This window comes from Amblyomma americanum, chromosome 7, assembly GCF_052857255.1.
Source record: "Amblyomma americanum isolate KBUSLIRL-KWMA chromosome 7, ASM5285725v1, whole genome shotgun sequence".
Taxonomy (NCBI): Eukaryota; Metazoa; Arthropoda; class Arachnida; order Ixodida; family Ixodidae; genus Amblyomma; species Amblyomma americanum.
In genome coordinates, this window is record NC_135503.1 from 176,389,931 (window position 1) to 176,406,324 (window position 16,394).

The 16,394-nt window shown below is 45.4% G+C and overlaps 1 protein-coding gene across 1 annotated transcript in view; it reads right to left on the minus strand.

Annotated features, from left to right (window-relative positions):
- The window catches only part of LOC144098221 (calcium-activated chloride channel regulator 3A-1-like), a 1,385,444-nt gene that overhangs the window by 1,262,394 nt on the left and 106,656 nt on the right, over positions 1–16,394 (minus strand). The window contains exon 3 of the mRNA XM_077630719.1: positions 4,405–4,502. Coding sequence (XP_077486845.1) covers positions 4,405–4,502 — 98 coding nt within the window. The remainder of the gene's footprint in view (positions 1–4,404; positions 4,503–16,394) is intronic.

Sequence of the window (16,394 nt, forward strand, 5' to 3'; positions counted from 1 at the left end):
GAAAGTAATCGACACTGTCATCACTGCGGTATTGTTGTCACACCGATGCACGGTCGTCATGCTGTGAAACTTGTACAGATTGGTTTGACGCAGCATCTTTAAGGCGAAAATTGTGACGAATTTACCGCTCACTCAGATGAGAGCTTAGTGCTCATTTTCAGCACTGATGTTGTTCAGCGAATTCCTGGCGCTCTTCACGCGCCAACTGAACTTGCGGGGATATTTTTCTCCTGGCCACCTCGGGTAACACCTCCTTCAACGAATGGGCTTTTCGCCGCTTTTAATTTGAAGAGCGTTAGCTCTTGCTACCCGCATTCTAACGTTTCTTGTCCGTCTGAGATTTCAAGATGTGAGGTAAGCAAAATGGAGGCTCTCAACACGGGATCGCTCGCGCGAGCCGTCAAGTCGGATTGGCGGCTGGTATGGGCCCTATGCTGGCGTTCCGCTATATATGTACCGTCTGAGCAGGTGCCTAGACTGGTGCCAATTGCGGTCGCAATAGGTGACAAAATTGTGGACCACCCCTTTGGCGCAGAGGGTTCGGAGTGAAAATACAATGCGGCGCACAGAGTTGCATGTTAGTTGAGATGAAGCCTGGTGTTTGCAAGGGATTCGTACCGACTGCCTTCTGTCATTGAAGCCGTAATTGGGGTGACATTCGGAGGGCCGTAGCAGGAAAACCAGTGGTCGCAGAGTGATATGAGTTGTACGAAACGAATCGTCGTTTTTTCATGTATACGATGGTATCCAAATTTGACAAAAGCAAAGCTGAAGACAGCATAGCGGACGCCCTTCATTTTATTTCGCATTCGCCAATCATTCTTTGTTTTTTTTGCTGAAAAGTTAAAAAAAATTGTAAATGAAAGGCGAGTGTCTGGACACCATTGAATTATACCTGCTTTTTTGCATTTAAATTTTTTTACTTCCGGTCTTGATTGATTGTGTTTTTTTTTCTTTCGCTGATTGGCGCCGCTGTTGCTCATGATTATGGTGCTCGGCTTGTTACCCGAAAGACAGGTGTTCGATCCTGGACGTGGCGGTCGGATTTCGACGGGGGCAAAATGATAGAATCTCGTATACTCTGCGATATCATTAGAAGTTAAAGAACACCAGGTGGTCCAAATTTTCGGAGGTCTTCACTACGCTGACCCTCATAACCGAGTGGATTTGGGACGTTAAGTCCCTATAAATAATTTCTTTTGTTGTAGCTTTTGTTTTATAACTGTTTTAGTTTTAGCTTTAGGTAAGCTTTTAGCCTTACGCTACTTTTTCTAGAATTCTTGGACTGTTCTTTACGTGTGCCCTTTTTTATCAAACTTATATGCATTATTGGGTTGCGCACTCGTCTTCTTGCATGGCTGATGTTCTGGAATGAGCCTGTGTCTATCGTCAGGTCTTTTTTGACCGTAATGAATTTCTTGCTGTTGTTTGATGCTTGTTGAAATTTTCAGTCCACTCTCTGGTCTTCGGATGTCCCAACCTTGTAAAAGGTCTGCCGGGCTAGCTATAATGAGTCCAGTCTCTTGTTAGCCTACGTCTTGCCGCTTCTGCGTTGCTTCTCTGTCATCCTCCTTGTTAGCGCTGCTTAGTTGTGCAATTTGATGCCTGTGTTGTGCTGAATGACATTCTCGACTTTATGGCTGTTCGAAACTAGCCTTACATTTTTCTTTATTATTGAACAAAGGCTGTGAACTATTCGGCTTTTCAGGCCACTCTAATGGGGAGAGTCTGGCGAAATGGCTTATGCGCTTGTGATCACTTGCGTCTGTAAACTTTTTCAACTTCTTTAATGATTTAAACAGACGCGCCTGATAAGCTGGGCCCATCACAGAGTGACGTCAGGCAATACGCTTATACGAACGCGATGCTCTAGGGAAAGTGCTTTGGTGCACCATTGTAGTCGCTCAACGTAGTCAATACACATTTCATCATCATCATGACCATCAGTCTGAGGGCAAAGGCCTCTCCCATGCCCCTCCAATTAACCCTATGAACCTTCTAAAACTTCTATGAAGAAACCAATTACACATTTAAAGGGAATCAACTAACATTTAGTCCCTACAACTTCTTAAGCAAAAGCCTCTCTACGTAAAGAACCGAAGAGCCGGATGTGGCGCTGAGAAGCAGATGTTAAGAAATATGCCAACCAAAAAAGGCGAACACAGCAGTAGAGAACAACCCAGGACAACGACTGGGCTAACAAGGAAATTGCTTATTGAGTACAGACCGCCGAGTAATCTCTACGCATGCGCCAAGCTCCATACATTGTGTGTGGCGCAAGGGGAAACGGACAGTAGAGAAGCGACGGACACAGGCTATAGACTTCAACCGATATTCGCTACGGCGTGTGCCTGCTCACTATTCCTCTTAGCTCCTGAGCCGCTGGTGCCTCCTAGCAGTTGCAGTCGCGTCATGTAGTGACAGTGAAAAGCAGGAATAGGAAAAAGCGCGGGGTGAATAGGGACAAGAGCGTAACTCGCGATCATGAATGACACTTAAAAAAGCCGCCATTGGAAATGTGGCAACGCTTGACGTGAAGGATTACTGGATGATACAAAATCCTGGTAAGAGAAAGCAGAAACCGCGAGAGGACCGAAAGCTTTCAACTCATAAAATTATGATGCGGCAGTGGTAACGAAAGGTACATTTGAAAGGCGCGTATAAAAAGCTAAAGGCAGTAGAAATTATGGTACCTAAAGGACCGCAGCGGTGGCCTATTGGTTGAGCACCCGCCGCGCATGCGGGAGGTGCGGGGCTCGATCTCCAGTGCCGCCCGCTACCCAACGGTGATTCAATGGGTACAAGCTTCCCCTGGCCCGGCGCTCGGCTTATTCAGGGTGAAATCCTTGGGAAATGGATATTTCTTTGACCCCACTTTGAGGAAACGAAAACACCTCGTGCCATGGCGCTCTTTCGCCACAGATGCCCTTGAGCCATAAAAAAATTCACGATCATCAACCCTAAACGAGGGCTGGGTGAAAAGTATCTACTAGCACAGCTAAAACACATGACGTAAAGAAAAGAAGTTAAGAAAAGTCATCTCCGGAAAAAACGCGGCGCTGAACCAGTTCACGTAGGGAAAGAAGAAAAACGTGAATTTTTATTTATTTAGTCAAACATTATAAGTTTCCAGGAGGGCACTACATGGGGGGGAAGAGGGAAACAAGAATCGCAAAATTTGAGATAAGTAAAAAGGCCGTAGCTGCAGATGCCTATTCGAAGAGTACATGAAACACCCAAAACTACAAAGACAAATTGCAGCAAATATTCACGCTCTTCCGAGCGCACTGTTTCCACAAAAATAGAGAAAAAAACTAAGTTTTAACGCTTCTAAACCGAGTCGACGTGCGAAATCATGCGTTCAGCCTTGTCGACGCGTGGTTTTACATTGCTGAGCCCTCGGCACGTCTGGTAACGATATTAATTCTATAATGGTGACACTTGATGAAGACGACGACCTGAAATGTACAGCGCCAGATTGTGTTGGTGTATAACACGAGGCGTCATCGGCTTTCCTGCACAGGCAAGCGAAGGTGATCTGTTCGTGGAGGCGCGGGTTCGAAAATCAGTCGCGGCAATCGCAATCGTAACGATGGCAATGTATCGCCTTGGTATGCAAGATGCCACAGACGATTATTGAAACGATCTTAAGCAGCGCTGTGCTAGCGAAGTTTTCAGTGAACATGGCTTCCGTACGGAAGCCGAAACCTATATTTTTTAACCCAGACCTTTGGTCGGCGTTTTCTATTTTGGCACTAATATGAACTTTCTATCCGGCCAGACGAGATTTAATCAAACGTTATATTTTATTTAGCTAGTACTTCCTTCCTTATCGAGGTGAGATGAACTGCTACGTATCCTATAATATACATCTTCTTCTTCGTGTATACTCTCTTTTATATCATCTTGTCACTCACTGCACGCTATTCGTGGTCATTTATTGAATACATTCACGATTGCATTGTGCCTGTTTTATAGATACATCGCTTGCTTATCGTGCAGGTATTAGAAAATGCAACCCAAGTGCCGATTTATCGTTTTTCAGATAGGGTCCACAGCGCGACTATCATAGCAAGTTTAACATGCTGTCGACTAATTCATCTTCGTAACGTAACTGCAGTGTATGCTCTTAAAAACGTCCTCCACTCCTCTCCCGGTCCTCACAAGAAAGAGTCAGGCCTACGAAAAAATGGTGTACACACGAAGAAAAAAGACACGGGAGAATAAACATCCAACCTGCAATACCTGCTTTCATTAAGTCTTGAATTTTTCTTTACGTTATGGTCCTACACTGTGTATTACTCCGTCAAGCACAGCGGTGCACATAGATTTGATGGTTAATAGTTTCCCTGCACATTTTAGTGCCCACTTGTTTCCTAGCAGCCTGTTTGGAAGGTAACGTACCGCGCCGCTGTTGTCAGGGCACGAGGTGTCGGCGGCCGTTGCAGACTCCTCGATTAGGCCGCATCGGTAGAGAGCCCATACACGCGCCAGCTGGTCGCCTGCGCGTTCAAACAGCAGAAAAAAAAGTGGGCAATAGCTTAACGGCTTAGCGCATTCATCATCGAAAGCTGAATGGCATTAGCGGCCCACAGACAGGCAGACTGACAGATGGACAGACGGACGGGAGGACGGGTGAGCGGGCGGGCGGGCGGACGAACGGGTGGGCGGACGAACGAACGGCCGGGCGGGCGGCCGGGCGGACGGACGGGCGGGCGCACAGACGGACAGACGGACGAGCGGGCGGACTGACGGACGAACGGGCAGGCGGGCGGGCGGGCGGACGCGGGCGGACAGATGGACGGGCGGGCGGGCGGACGAACGGACGGTCAGACGCGCGGGCGGGCGGGTTGAGCACGGACAGACGGACGGACAGACAGACAGACAGAAGGACAGACAGAGAGGCCTTTAATGCGGCAAAAAGCTTTGAACCCCCTGCGTCCTGGGCCAACGCGCGATCCCAGTATCTCAAAACGTTCATGTCTCTTTTGGTCATGACGTCGGCAGCCCCAATCCCCACAGCAGGCAACGATGTCGGGTGCGGAAGCGACAGCAGGACCTCCAAGCCCTCTCAACTGGAGATAGCAGGCTTTCCCTACCGGGACGGAGCAGGATCAGCATGGCAGCCGAAAACGATGTGGAAGAGTGCAGCGTGAGGGTCGCCGCTTAGGGAGCATGTAGGGGAGGCTCCAGGGTAGTTTGATAACAGCTTAGGGGATGAGAGAGTGTGGGTGCGTAGGCCTCCCCGGACGACTTGTTGGAAGCGGGCAAGAGAGGGGTAGAGGACGGAAAGTCCAACGGTCCAAACAGCGCATTTGCGCGATCGTGAGAAGCCCAGATGGAGGCTGTCCGGAACCCGGCAAAATCAACCCTCAGGCCAATTTATCGGCACCCTCGTTTCCAGGTTAACAGAGTCAGCCCGCTTCCACCCGGCCTCTGCCTTGCGCGGTAAATTTTGGGTGAGGGTAATAAACAAGCACAATGCAGGGGTGTGAATCCTGCCTGCAGGCCCGTTTTGACATTCCAATGGTACGGCTGGAAATCTCTACGCTCACGTGCTCACTCGGCCTTCTTCCGCTTGCGGTCTCGGTTCGACCGCGTTCGTTGCACACTTCGCGAACTAGAGGGCCCGCTTGCACACAGCACATAATAATTTCCAGTTCTCTGTTTAACGTTATTCGCAGACGATACCTTCCCTTGCTTTGGAGCATAACTGGCTCATTTTTTTCTGTGGAAACCTGAACTGTGGAGTGACAAAACAGGAGGAACAAACTTTTTTGTCATATGACAAAGAGGGACGAGGTTAGGGATAAGGTTTAGACTCCGCGTGCGCACTCCCGAAGGCGCTAAGTGCCTTGAAGTCCAGGCTTCATTGCGAAGTACAGGGCCCAACCCACTATCCAGAGTTGTACATCATGGTCAGGGCTGAGCAACGCTGTCTCCCACTGAGTGAGATTTAGAAGCTCAGAGGTGGTTTCTACTCTGTTCACTAGAATATGATGTGATTGAGATTTGCTTTAGAATGACTGCAGCTCTTTCTACTCCCGTTCTGCACTCCACCCGCAAGCCGCGTTTCAACCTTCCCTTCCTTTAAAAGCGTTAGCTCTTACTACTTATGTTTTTAAAGGACGCGTTTCTCTAGAATGAAGGTCAAATTGACTAAAATAATTACCACGTGATCGCAATAAGTCACTTCATCGCACGTTTGAATGCGTAGCGCCAACATTGCTACCTATACTCTTCATATACAACCTTTGTCCGTAAAGTTACGTGACCGAGTGCAATAAAATAAATGCGTTGAGCATTGAAATCGCTTGTACAGCATCCCTTCGAGACAGTCTCCATTGCAGTCCATACAAAGCTTCCAACGCTTATGGATGTTTTAGAAGCAGCTGAAAAAGGTTTCTTTTTGCACGGCTGTCAGCTCCTTTCTCGCGGCGTCTTCAATGGCCTAACGAGAAAGAACACTGGGTGAGTTTGAATGGATTCATCTTCAAGCAACGCGAAACACAGGACGTAGAGGAAGAAACGTGTCGTCGAGGACGTGTCGTATAGTGTTTCTTCCTGTACGTCGTGTGTTTCGCGCTACTTAAAGATGAATTCAATGGCCTCCACGCTCCCCACCCAGCGATCTTTTAGGGCTCTCTTCACACGAGGAAACAGGAAAAAATCTCATGGAGAAAGGTCAGGCGAGCGTGGCGGATGGGAAAGTACAGTAATGCTGTGCTTGGCGCGAAATTTTGTCACGCTGAGAGCAGTGTGCGGCATTGCGTTTCCGTGGAGACGGTTCCATTGTCCAGATGCCCATAAGTCAGTGTGACGGCGTCGCAGTGCATCACGCATGTGTTTGAGCACACGGATTTAAAACTCTTTATTCACCATCTGACCTTGTAGGATGAATTCGAGGTGTATGACACCTCTGGCAATGAAAAAAAAACTATCAGCATCGTCTTTTAGTCTTCTGTCGCCGCACCTTTCTCGACGCCGGAGAGCTTGTGGAAAGCAATTCAGCACTCTGCTTGTTTGTTTGAGGATCGTATAAAAACACCATGTTTCGTCTTCACCAATAATGCTGTCAACTAATGAAGCATTCTTCTCTGCTTCGAAGAGAAAATCAGCGCTCACTGATGCCCCCGTGTCCTTTTGGTCTTTTGTGAGCGAGTGCGGCACAAGTCTGGCATTCAGCTTTCTTTTCCCCAAAGTCTCGCGCAAAATTAGGTGGCATGTTGTCTTACTAATATCGAGAGGGTCTGGTGGCGTGCGGACTGTAATGGTGCGGTCTTTCTGTGCGATTTTCCTTATCCGAGCAACGTTGTTTTCATTCCGGGAGGTGGAAAGACACCCCTGCCTTGTGTCGGCTTCCAGCGGCGTTCTCCCCGAAACGAACCTCTTGTGCCTCTCGAAAACTCGCGCCCGCGATAATGTCTCGTAGCCGTAAGCGTCACGAAGCAGCTCATACGTATCTGTGGCTCTTTTGCGAAGCTTCACACAGATGTTTATGTTTACACGCTGTTCGAGGTGGACGTCCATCTCTCCACATTCACTCAGAGTTGAATGGGCAGACGACTAGTGACAACGGATGGATGGATGGATGGATGGATGGATGGATGGATGGATGGATGGATGGATGGATGGATGGATGGATGGATGGATGGATGGATGGATGGATGGATGGATGGATGGATGGATGGATGGATGGATGGATGGATGGATGGATGGATGGATGGATGGATGGATGGATGGATGGATGGATGGATGGATGGATGGATGGATGGATGGATGGATGGATGGATGGATGGATGGATGGATGGATGGATGGATGGATGGATGGATGGATGGATGGATGGATGGATGGATGGATGGATGGATGGATGGATGGATGGATGGATGGATGGATGGATGGATGGATGGATGGATGGATGGATGGATGGATGGATGGATGGATGGATGGATGGATGGATGGATGGATGGATGGATGGATGGATGGATGGATGGATGGATGGATGGATGGATGGATGGATGGATGGATGGATGGATGGATGGATGGATGGATGGATGGATGGATGGATGGATGGATAACGCTGAAACATTTAAATCGGGCGGTAGTTCAAGCCACCTAGCCATGACTTGTGAAGTTTTACTCTTGTTTTGATTTTAGCCACCAATCAGATAACCTTCGCTTAGTTAATTCTGCGCGCTTAAAATCTACTTTCCCTTTACTGTCCTTAAACCCCAATGCCTCAGATAAATCAGCCCCGCTGCTTTTCACTGTAGGGTGAAGCCCTTTGTAGAAAAGTATCAATTGTTCAGCCGTTTCCTCTTCCTCTCCGCACGCAACGCACAACGTGTCTATCTCGTGGTACCTGACTCTATATGTCTTAGTCCGCAAAACTCACGTCCTGACCTCAAAAAACAAAGAGCTTCCCCTACAATTCCGATAAATATTTTCTTTGGCAATTTCCTGCTTAAAGATCCTGTATGTTCCCAGTGCCGATTTCGTCAGCATCCCTGTTTTCCACAGAGCTCTCTCGGTTTCTTTAGTCTTTTCTTAACCGATAATTACTGAACTGCCCCCTACTGTTGTCCAGATATTTGCTTGTCAGTTTTCTAGTTCTCTTTCTCCATTTCGTGTCAACATTCCTTATGTACAGGTATCTGAAAACTTTCCTAGCCCAATGTATTTCCCCTATTTTTCTCAATTGTTCATCAAATGCTATTTTACTGCTAGCTTCTCTGCTCTCGAACGACGCCCATCCTATATCACCCTGTACCGCTTTATGTGGCGTATTGCCATGTGCTCCCAAAGCTAGTTCCTCTACGCCGCGTTGTTTGATTTCTATCCTTGAATGAGCATCTGGTCTAATGCGCAGGACCACATTCCCGAAAGTCAGGCTAGGAATCATCACCTCTTTCCAGATCCCTCTTACCAATTCATACCTATTGTAATTCCACAGTGCTCTATTTTTCATGACAGCTGTGTTCCTACACGCTTTATTCATTACATATTCTTGATGCTCTGTCAGATACTCAATACTTGCACTGATCCACTACTTCTAGCGTGAGCTGTTGTATTCAGTGATCGCCGCCCTCACCATTAAATATTAGACTGCAGATTTTTTCTTACTATTTATTTTCCTTAGTATTTATTTTTAACGTATTTTTCTACATGTACTGTCATCTAGCGGCTGCCACAGTAATTACCATAAATAGCTCAGGTTAGCCCGAAAAGATTGCGCTACGCATTCTCACAAAAATTTGTTTCGGGGAATCATTTCTAGATAAGAAAAAAAATAAGCCTCGATACCTTATGGACAAAGGGTGTATGTGCCAGTATAGCGCGCATCGATGTGCGACCCTCTGAGACTGCCATTTGCATAAAATTGGGGTCCACCCGTTTAGCGCAGAAGGTTCTAAGTGGTATCAAATGACGGCATGTCCCTGACAATAGAATTGCTAATTGAAATGAAGCCCGAAATGTGGGCGGGATTCGCAACGCCGACCGTTCCATACCACCCAAACCGTGCATTACGGGGACCTTCAGACGCCCATTACGGCAGAGCCGTTCGTCGCAGGGGGTTCTGAAATGTAAAGCAGTTTGTTGTGTTCTGAGGCAGATGTTTATGAAATCTAATAACTGATAAAACAAGGAAATATAGCGCATATAGCGAAGGTGGCTGTAAATCCGCATAGTAGTGCAAATTCATCAGGTAGATGGCGCTGCTTGTGTCTTAGAATGGATGTTTCCGGAAAGGAAACGTCCGCGGATGTTTGGATTTGGACTTTTCCGCGTTTATTGAGCACACCGATGTAAACACTTGCAACTCCCGCAGCTAGCGCTCTAAATTGCAACACTGAGTGTTGGCTGATAATTTTTTTTGTCAGTTGGAACAATTCCCGCTGCTATCTCTGCATTGACAAAAAGTCGTCAATGGTGAAACTTGGCTGCCACGGTCGGGACTGAAATAGTTACGCGTACAGGTAGAATGCATAACGGGACTAAAAGAGCTGTGCTTGACGACCAAGATGCATGTTACAAGATGCGACCGAGATTGAGCCTTGTTCTTCACCAAAGACTGATTGTTTCAATCCTTTCCGGCACAGTCCAGGGTCTGTTTGCTTGACGCAGATTTGACAGTCTAGTTCCAGATCCAGCCTTATTCGCAGTTTTGACGACATAGCTAGATCTAAAGTGGTCTATAGCCTCTGCTGGATATGATGACAGAAAAAACACATAACTAGTTCACTTTGCCGGTGGACGCCTCAACCGCACCGACAGAAGCAAGAAATCAGACTAAAAGCTTGTTTTCAGATAGCGTTCGCGCTTTTCTTACACGGAACATTTCAGGTATCCACGGCGAAAATGAACCAGTTAAGCAGCTTTCCTGTCGTCAGATGCAGTGTAGGGTCTAAATTGCAAAGAAGGCTAGACCGAAAATCTTATTGGTGGCTTAAAGCTTGTCTTGCTTTTGAGGAAAGGAAAGGCTCATTCCTGCCTCACTTTCTTAGTGAAAACTTGAACCGCGCAGTTAGATGCAAAGGAGCCGGCGTAACTTTACGAGTACCGCGTTACGGCTGCCGTTGTATCTCCGAAAAGGCTTATAACAGAGCTAGCTACAGCTGTCGCTGTAAATTATCATACATGCCTAGCACTGCTCTCCGAAGGGCACACTAGGGGCGCTTTGGGCAAAGCACATTATACATAAACATGCCAGGCGGTAGAAAGACAACGAAACGGTTAGAAATAAAACAGCAGTTAAAGGACGACGAAGTAGGTGTGTATAAGCTATGAGAGACACATCTCAGGGATCTAGAATATCTATCTGTTACTGACGGCTATGTTTGGGAAGAGAGCAACAGAGCAACAATCGAGAAGAAGGAACGAGGGGTAGGTATGTTGATGCATCAAGAAACCTATTAGCAAAGATTAAAGTCGACTCGCACAGAACATGTCTGGTTATCAGATACAATTGCTGGTAAAAAGTGATGGCTAGGGGTTGTTTATTCAGGAAAAGGAGACATTGCAAGCAAGAAAACAAGGATCTTGTTAGGTGTCTCAATGACAATATAAAGCAGTCTAGAGACGGCGCGATATTATTCTGCTAGGTGACATGAATAGCCACATCGAGGATATGGATGGATACACAGATTGCTACGGGAAGTTAATGCTAGACTTCTGTGACCGACACAACCTAATTATTTCAAATACAGAAATTAAATCTCAGTGACAAATCATGAAGGAACCTTATAGAGAAAAGAAACACCAAGTGAAGGTCTTCGTCCAGGCTAAAATGATGCAGTCCACTGATCGCTGGCTGGCTGAAGTTTGCGATGCAACTAAAAAAGGGAAGGGGGAAAGCAAATTCTTGAACCTTATAAGCTGGCTCGGTTAAAGGAATCAAAGAATTCAGGAACAGATTCAAGATGCCGAGGGAAAATGTTTAGAGGGGAGACGACGCTGTGAACTATATTGCATCAGTATTAGCCGAGCCATTTAGCAACGACGATAGGGTAATCGCCCCAAATGAGGGAGCAGCACAGGACTGCACAATAGAAAACAGCTTGGAACTGACCAGTATTAACTGGAGAAAGGCAGAAGCAAATATTTCGAAATGCACATCCGCAGGGATAGACGAAGTTCCAATCAGGTTAATTAATGAACTTGGCACAAGAGGCGAGGAAACGCTGATAAAAGCATTGGAGACAGTCATAACTAACAAGCAAGTTCCACACAGCGGGAGACAGAGTAAAATGAATTTGATTTATGTAGAGAAAAGTGACAAGACGAACATAATTTCATTCCGATTGATGATGATAACATCAGTTATAAACATGTTGGCGATGCAGGCGGGGAAATTAAAAATTCAGTCATGGGTATAAAGTAATAAAATGCTCGGAGAACCTCAGAACGGATCCAGAAGTGGAAGACGCTGAGATGACAGCCTGTTCGTGGTTACCCAGTGCATAAAACGAGCTAAGGCGGAAAACAGACCCCTGTATTTAGCCTTCCTCGATATAAGCGGTGCATACGACAACGTTAATAGGGAACTCTGTGGAACATATTAAAAGTTGAAGGTATCGGTCATGATGTAATTGATTTTCTACAGGAAATATATCGAGAAAATAATGCTGAAATAATATGGGAAGGGATGAAGAGAACGACAATTGTCAAGGTACAAAAAGGATTAAGGCAAGGTTGTCTGCTATCACCGCTCCAGTTCAAGCTTTATATGATAAATATGAGAACAAGGCTACAAGGAAGCAATCTAGGGTATAATCTGTAGTACACATTGGGCGGAAATGTTGTTGAGCAACGACTACCGGGTTTAATGTATGCGGATGATATTGTACAGTTAGACGATAGCCAGGAAAATTTGCAAACTCTGTTTAATTTGTGTGGAGACGAAGGAGAAAGTCTAAATTTAAGTTTTAGCGCAACTAAGTCAGGTGTGATGGTTTTCAACGACAGAGCTGGTCAGGTGCTTACAACACAAGACCATGAAATACCCCTTGAGGTCGAATACAAATATCTAGGGGTATGTGTAAACGAAGGTCAGATGGACATGAAAAAGCACGAAGAGTCTCTTATAGCAAAAGGGCGAAGAGATGCCGGGATGATGAAACAGAGGACATTATTGGGGTACAACAAATATGAAGAACAGATAGGTATATGTAAAGGAATAATGGTGCCGGGGCTTACTCTCAGGAATGCGGTTCTGTGCTTAAGGACGGAAATTCACTCAAGATTAGTAGTAAATCAGAGACCTGTTGGAAGAGTAGCGCTAGGTGCCCACGGGAAAACTACGAAGGAGGCAGTACAGGTGGATATGAACTGGGCATCGTTCAAAGCCCGGGAAACACAGAGTAAAATAATATACGAAGAGCGCCTGAGGAAATTCTACAATAACAGGTGGGCAGCTAAGGTATTTAAATACCTATACAGAAAGAGCGTCGACTCACAGTGGCGGAAAAGAACTAGGAAACTAACCTGTAAGTATGGTAGACATTAGGACGGAGAAAGAAAGAGCCTTAACGGCAGGTTAAAAACGCGGAAGGTAAAAAATGGATTGTTCCAATGGAAAAGAAGCATAGTGTAGATCTATATCGATACTGGAAAAGGCAGATCAGGAGAGAAGTGTTTTATGATAACTGAATAGGGAGTGCCCAACTCTTTGAAGCTAGGTTTGAGTGTCTTAGTACGCGCACCTACAAAAATGAATTCAACGAAGATGACACATGTGCTGTTTGTTGTAAATCGGTAGAAACAATAGAACACCTCTTAGTCAAATATGATGGCACCCATCCTGACGCCGATGAAGGCGAAGGCACTCTTCCTGAGGCCCTAGGGTATAGAGATAACAATGGTCATGCAAATAAATCTGCAGTGGAAAGTAGCATAACGCAACTGCAAGATTGATGGCTCAGATGCAGAAAGGTGACATAAGGTTAGAACTTTAGGAAGAAGTATTTAAAGAAAATTGTGATTTTTAACCACAAAAACTTAAAACATAGTTCAACAAAAATAATGAAAAAGCTGAGCATGGTGGCAACTGCCATCACCACCTTTGAAAGGGGAAGCTCCTACCTTCCATCCGTCTGTCCGTCTGTCGATCCCATCCATCCTACCATCCATCCATCCATCCATACATCCATCCATCCATCCATCCGTCCGTCCGTCCGTCCGTCCGTCCGTCCGTCTGTCCGTCCGTCTGTCCGTCTGTCCGTGCGTCCGTCCGTCCGTCCGTCCATCCATCAATCCGTCCATCCATCCATCCATCCATCCATCCGTCCGTCCGTCCGTCCGTCCGTCCGTCCGTCCGTCCATCCGTCCGTCCGTCCGTCCGTCCGTCCGTCCGTCCATCCATCCATCCATGCATCCATCCATCCATCCATCCATCGATCCATCCATCCATCCATCCATCCATCCATCCATCCATCCATCCATCCATCCATCCATCCATCCATCCATCCATTATAAGGGTTTGCTAACTGTTTAAACCGCAAATCAATTTAGTTAAGAGACAAAGAATAAATAATTCTAATGCTCCTTCGAACTCCCACATATAGAAACAAAGACACACTGCTTCTGGATTTATGTGAGCGACAAGACTTCATCAGTAAGAATGGCGAGCTTTTCGCTTCCTTTAAAGAAAAGCAGGAAGTTTTGGATAGAGCAAAAAAGTTTAAGGGTTCGTCCTATAGCGTGGATCAAGGTTACTCACCAAAGGCGCGAAATGTGCGGTAGCGAATGTTGGAATACGCAAAACTTAAAGGAGCAGAAAAATCTGAGATTGAATTAAAATATGATAAACTTATCATTGACGGAAAGGCTTTCACGTGGGAGAAATATAAACTGGTGGTTCTTCCCGCCGTGGGACTATGACGCGCCTGTGTGATAAACAAAACCCTCCGATGGGACTTCGTTGCCGTAGTGATTAAGTGCAGAAGCATAGCGAGTAAAGTTGATGAGTGCTAGTCTACTTGAATCAGTAAATGCAGACATAGTTTTTGGTACGGAATCATGGTTAGATGCATGAATTCACGATAGTGAAGTGTTCCCGAAAGAATTCATTGCTTATAGTAAAGAGTGGTGCCGCTTTGGCGGTGGTGTCTTTCAGCTGATACATTAACCTTTAAGATCATTGTTACTAAACATAGATTCCAACAATACTGAATCAATATGGTGTACACTCACGCTAGGTGACAGCTCGTCATACGCTATCGAATCATTTTACCGGCAGCCCAATTCGGATCGGAGCACGCTGCAATCACTTTATGAAATTATTTCCGAGGTTTCTAAACAATGTATATTGCTCGCGGGTGATTCCAATTTGCCGGATTTGCATTGGTGTGATGGCATTTGTGAAAGCTGAACAGGTATCGCCATCAATACAGAAATGAACATCATCGATACTTTTGGCTTATTACAGTATGTTCAGGAACCACCTAGGGATGAAAATGTTTTAAATCTCTTTTTTCGAACTCTTCGGATCGAGTTAATGCTGTCCATGTTGTTCCGGGTATCAGTGAATATCATGTGATCATTTCATAAGTAAGAGCTGAGCGTATTAGAGACAGAAATGGTGAATCGAGGTGCGTCTCCTTTTAAGACAAAGGTAACTTCACTAAAATTTCCAAAAGCTACTAGATCACGTGCCAGTGTTTGAGTGCTTTTTTGATGAGTGTGATGTGCACGAATTATGGCGTTTATTTGCGATGAAACTTTTCGAACTTAGGGTTGCAGACGTGCAAAGTATAGACTCATTTTGGCTGAAAAAGCTTAAAAAGCCATCGGTGACCTCCAGTATTGTCAGAATGATAAGAAAAAGAAGGCGTGCATATCTCAGATTTAGAGTACAAAGAGTGACGGCCACTTCGGAAGTTTGCTTGAACTAACGCTAGAGCACAAGTTAAAACTCAAAACTTGGAAAGAACAGCAGTTTAAAACGCTAGATATTAAAACGAAAAAAATCCTGAACTTTTTTGGCACTACATTAGGGATTGTGCGTCAGACTCCGCTGGAATAGGCGAAATCACTTGTAATAATCAGATCATATCAGGTGACACAGAAAAAGCAACTTGTTTTAATAACTACTTTCAATCTGTTTTCTCGGCTAAAGATAAGAGTAGTAAGCCACAGTGCACAAGTTATGCGCCGTTAATGCAACCAGATGAAATAAGTGTAAGAGGAATCGTAGTGCTCCCACAGAATATAGACGAAACAAAGGCATTTGGTCCGGAGGGTATATCACCCCGTTTACTAAAGAGCTGTGCTCATACCAGTTCACATATACCTATATTTTATTTATACAAAATTTTTGGATACAAGCTTCTTACACGATGACTGGAAGATAGCTCATGTTGTCGTAATTCATAAAGGCGGATCAATAAAGGATGCCTCGAATTACAGACCTATTTCTCTAGCATAAATTTCAAGCAATGCCTTCGAACATATCTTGCACGCAGATATGATGAATCACTTGGTAAAATGTGACTTATTAATAAAAGAACAACATGGGTTCCGCAAAGATTTGACTTGTACTACACAACTCGTTGAATTGTAGCAAGAACTTGCATCTGAAGTTGCCGACGGGAAGCAGACAGACTGTATATTTTTGGATTTTTGGAAGGCGTTTCACACTGTGTCACACCCACTAATTATCTATAAATTAACAATGTTAATCATAAGCACAGCTGTAATAACGTGGATTGAAAATTATTTGTCTAACCGCCGCCAACGTGTAGTTCTGAAAGGCAAGGCCTCATATTGTGTTCAAGTGACATCAGGTGTCCCTCAAAGATCGGTCTTGGGGCCACTCCTGTTCTTGATATGTATAAATGATATCTCACTTAATATTTCTTCTAGTGTACGTCTGTTTGCAGATAACTGCGTTTTG